Consider the following 4,282-nt stretch of genomic DNA (forward strand, 5'->3'; position numbering starts at 1 on the left):
TAGTTATGGTAATGTTAGTTATGGTAATGGTTAGTTATGGTAATGGTTAGTTATGGTAATGGTTAGTTATGGTAATCATTAGTTACTCATGTGTTTAATTACAGGAAAGTCTTCAACTGCTGCCTGTCTTTCAACCTTAGAAAAAACAAAAACTTTTAATAAGTTCTGTGAGGATGAAATATTAAACTATCTGAAAAGTTGTTGATTACCTTTTTAGTTAAAGGAAAAAAACCAATAAGGAAGTCATAAAGATTGTCAAAACATTTTCACTCATTTAGAAACCAATATTTCATATTTATTCAATATATAATAATATTCAATATTTAAGATCTTAATTCAGTTAACAGCTGGAACAGTTAACAGATTGTATCAATGACCAGATTAACTCAACAACCAAACTGTTAACTTAATAACCTGATTGATAACTCAATGACCAGATCAATCATTAACCCACTGATTCCCAACCAGGGGTACCAACGTATACATGTACCCCAACGTGTACATGTATACATTGGGGTACATGTACCCCAACGTGTACACAATTTACATTTTACTGTTTTTTTTGCAAAAATATATTATTTGTTGGAACTAAGTTGGAAAAATAAATATGAAGGTCAATTAAAGTATAAAACGTGAGGTAAAGCTCCCTTTTTTAATTTAATTGGCACATTTTTAATTGTATTTATTTATCTAGCTGTCTGTATATGTTATGGTGATATTTATTTATTTAACAACAGACACAGAAATACGCTGATCCAGGAATGAATTTAATATATATAATATATGAAAATAATATAATATTTTTTTTCAATAAAATTCTCCTTTTTGAATTATATTGGTGCACTTTAAGTGTATTTTTTATTTCTTAGTCAATTTATATATTTCTGCTTTTATTTTTCATTATGTCAGTTTTGGTCCTCCGTACTGCTGAAGCCTGATAATCACCCATTCATTCAAATCAGGTGTGTTTGATCAGAGAGAAAAAAAATAAAACATGCAGGGCTGCTGCCCTCGAGGACCAGGATTGCCCACCCCTGATCTAAATGTTGTAATCACACTTTCACAAAAATGTACTTAAATTAATTTAGAAATATGTTTCACACATRGCTGGTGAAGATTCTCAGCCATCCAGGCCATGATGACTGATCAATCCAAACAAAGTTAAAAACAAAATGCTGATCACACGTTGTGGTGGCTAAGGCTGGAGCTAAATATAGAGACTTTATAAATAACTCCACTACAACCTCAGAAAGGCTAAAAATGCATTAAAGTAACAAACGTTTACCTACACGCTGCTCCAGATCAGCCTGCATTTTTTTCCTACACAAAAAATTCACTTCRATCTGTGTTGCTATATATATATTACCACATTCTCTCTGTAGCAAGGACGACCCGCTTTTTTTCTATGTGCAAACCCTTGAACGTCTCAAGTCAGATAAAGCAGACTGACCCCCAAATTAAGTGATTATTTCAATCCAAACAATGCCTTGGGGAAAGAATGGGTCGTTAATTTAAGATGCAGATGGGTGTTTGTTTTGTTTTATGTGAGCATGAACAGAATAAATGACTTTAAATAAAAACTTCAACATGCACTTTTTACGGAGCTTCATCCTGAAACTCCCGAACACATCACAGGTGACGGTGAGCATCAACAATGCATGAAAAAATCTTCAGGGTTTCAGGGTAGAATTTGRACAAATTGGATTCTTCATGGTCACTGATTGTGAATTTTGCACAAGGACTTCATGTTGATCGTATTGTTATGAACCTTGATACCTTTTCATACACACACARACACAAACACACTGACGCACAAATACCTCATTCCCCCGAGGAGTATCCTGAAGCAAGGAAGCAAACCCTGGTCCTCCTCCCAGACTGCTTCCTTGTATTGTTCCAGCCATCTCTTAAATGTCCACGAGCATGATGTTTCAGGGGGCAACTGAAAACAATGCAAACTTAGACATTTTTAAAAGGTGCAATAGAAAGATGAGGTCATTGAAAAACATGCAGTTCAAGACTGGATGTTAAAACCATTTCTTTTCTCCACACTCTGTGTTCTGTGACTGATGTCACAGCTAAGGTCCTATAACCACTGAAACGATCCCTTTAACCTTTGCCCACAGGTACAAAACCCATCATTTTCTTCGTGTGTGTGCTGTTTGCAGGTTGGAGTCTGAAATTGGAGCCCTTGAAAGTGAAGAGTCACAAATTTCAGCCAAAGAGCAGGTGCTTCGTGAGCGTCTGAAAGAGACGGAACGCTCCATCGAAGACCTGCAAAAGGTAACTCAAGCGCTTTTTGTGTTGTGATAAAATAAGAAGAACAACTTAAAGCAGTGTTTCCCAAAGTTGGGGTCGGGACCCAAAGTGGGGTCCCGAAACATCAAGTTGGGGTCCTGAAAAGATTTTAGGACTTAATTACATTTTTGCCTTAGTTGTTACAAAGGAGTGAGGTTAGTGTTTTTAAAATGGATAAATGTAGTATAAAAAATATTGTTACTATGCCCATGTTTAGTTGACCTGATACAAATGTTTATCATCCAAAAACAGTTGGGGGCACAGGTCTCTGCTACTGTTATTTTGTGGGTCAAAAGCTGAAAAGTTTTGGAACCACTGCACTTTGGTTCCCAAAGCTGGGCTTGGGACCCAGTTATGGGTTATAAAGCACCTTGGATAATCTCCTGAAATCAATTTAAAGAGTAATAAAATAATTGCTGATGTAATATTTTTCCTATAACTATTACAAAAACACAAAATAAGTAAAAGTAAGTATTTATATTTGTGTACAAGCTGTTTATATTGTCAAAAAGGCTGTTTTATGGTTATTAACAAAGTTCGTATCCTCAGACAACTAATATTTGGGGTCACAAGTTTTTGCCATGGAATCCCCCAGGGGTCAGTATTTGGTCCTAAGTTATTTATTTAGTACATTAATGATTTATGTAAGGTGTCAGTCTTTGAAGTGTGCCTTATTTGCTGATTATACAAACATATTTTTTCTCAAGTAATAACTTGCAATTATTAGAACATAGGATAAATACAAAGCTAAGGTGAATAAAAATTGTTTTTATAACAAATTCTTGCCTTTTAGGTACGGTAGCGCTAAACTGGAATTACAAGTTCATTTAGAGGGGCTTCAAAWTGAAAGGGTGACAGCAATTAATTTTCTCTGAGTAATAACTGATGAAAAAAGTAAGCTGGAAATCTCATATCAGACATGTYCAAGCCAAAGTGTCAAGGCGGATTGCAATATTACATAAAGCGAAACAAGTTCTGAGCTATAATCACTTCATATTATACAGTATACTGTTCCATAGTTCTGCACATTTAAATATTTGTGCAGTAATTTGGGGCAATAATTATAAAAGTTGTTATACAACCACTATTCGTTTTGCAAAKGAAAGCAATAAGGATAATTCATGGGGCTGGATATAAAGATCACACCAATTAATTATTTTTTGTCAAAAATTACTCAAATTTGCAGATAACAGCAGTAATAACATTTAAAGCAGTTTTTAAGGAGATGTATGAAAATATTTTCAAAAGATATAGGGATGCTGATTATTTTTAGTATTTTATTTTTTGTATTTTTTTGCAATATATAGGGTTGTTTGGGGCTGTGTATATGTGTGTACATGTAGATATTTGTGCATGTATGTGTGTAGGCATACATACAGTATGCAGATGTATATTTATGTTAATTTTCTTGTATGTGTTATATAATATAGCAGGTAAACTGATTGTTTTAGTCTTAATGAAAATTTAATTTAGAATAGGGAATTTATTTTTATTTTTTTAATAAGCTCTGGAGAAGGGGATGGATTACTGTAAATAAGTTTTTACTTTTTCCCTTTCCTTTTCAAATATGTTGATTTTTGTTATTTTTTCTTTTGTTTTGTTTTACATACAGTACATAATTGAAATAAAATAAACTAAAACTAAATGTTTCAACTCATAATTCTGCAACAACTCAAGTAGATTTTGTCTTTTCTCTCTTTCAGAGCCTGATGACCCAGGATGAAGGTAAATTTAATGTCCATACAAGTGCATGCATGTTCACTAGCTTACAGRCTTTAACATGTTGGAAGTCTGTCTTATATCTTTTTTCTTATTGATTTGTGGCAATAAACATAAAAACACTTGCTTTCAGAGATTGTTCTTATGCAACACGGTTTTAGACCCATTACAGACAATGTTACAAAATTCTAACATCCAACTTAATATGATGCTCCTGTCTGTCCTGACTGTAAAAGAAAATATTCTAGTCAAACTGCTAAGTTAT

At 33.5% G+C, this 4,282-nt stretch overlaps 1 protein-coding gene across 1 annotated transcript in view; it reads left to right on the top strand.

Moving 5' to 3' along the window:
* Positions 1-4,023, top strand: part of palm2akap2 (palm2 and akap2 fusion) — a gene marked incomplete at its 3' end in the record, with an annotated part of 47,129 nt that extends 43,106 nt beyond the window's left edge. The window contains 2 exon segments of the mRNA XM_014002379.1: positions 2,169-2,283; positions 4,002-4,023. Coding sequence (XP_013857833.1) covers positions 2,169-2,283; positions 4,002-4,023 — 137 coding nt within the window.
* Positions 4,024-4,282: the final 259 nt, after the last annotated feature.

Source organism: Austrofundulus limnaeus, unplaced genomic scaffold, assembly GCF_001266775.1.
Source record: "Austrofundulus limnaeus strain Quisiro unplaced genomic scaffold, Austrofundulus_limnaeus-1.0 Scaffold13, whole genome shotgun sequence".
In the NCBI taxonomy this organism is placed as follows: domain Eukaryota; kingdom Metazoa; phylum Chordata; class Actinopteri; order Cyprinodontiformes; family Rivulidae; genus Austrofundulus; species Austrofundulus limnaeus.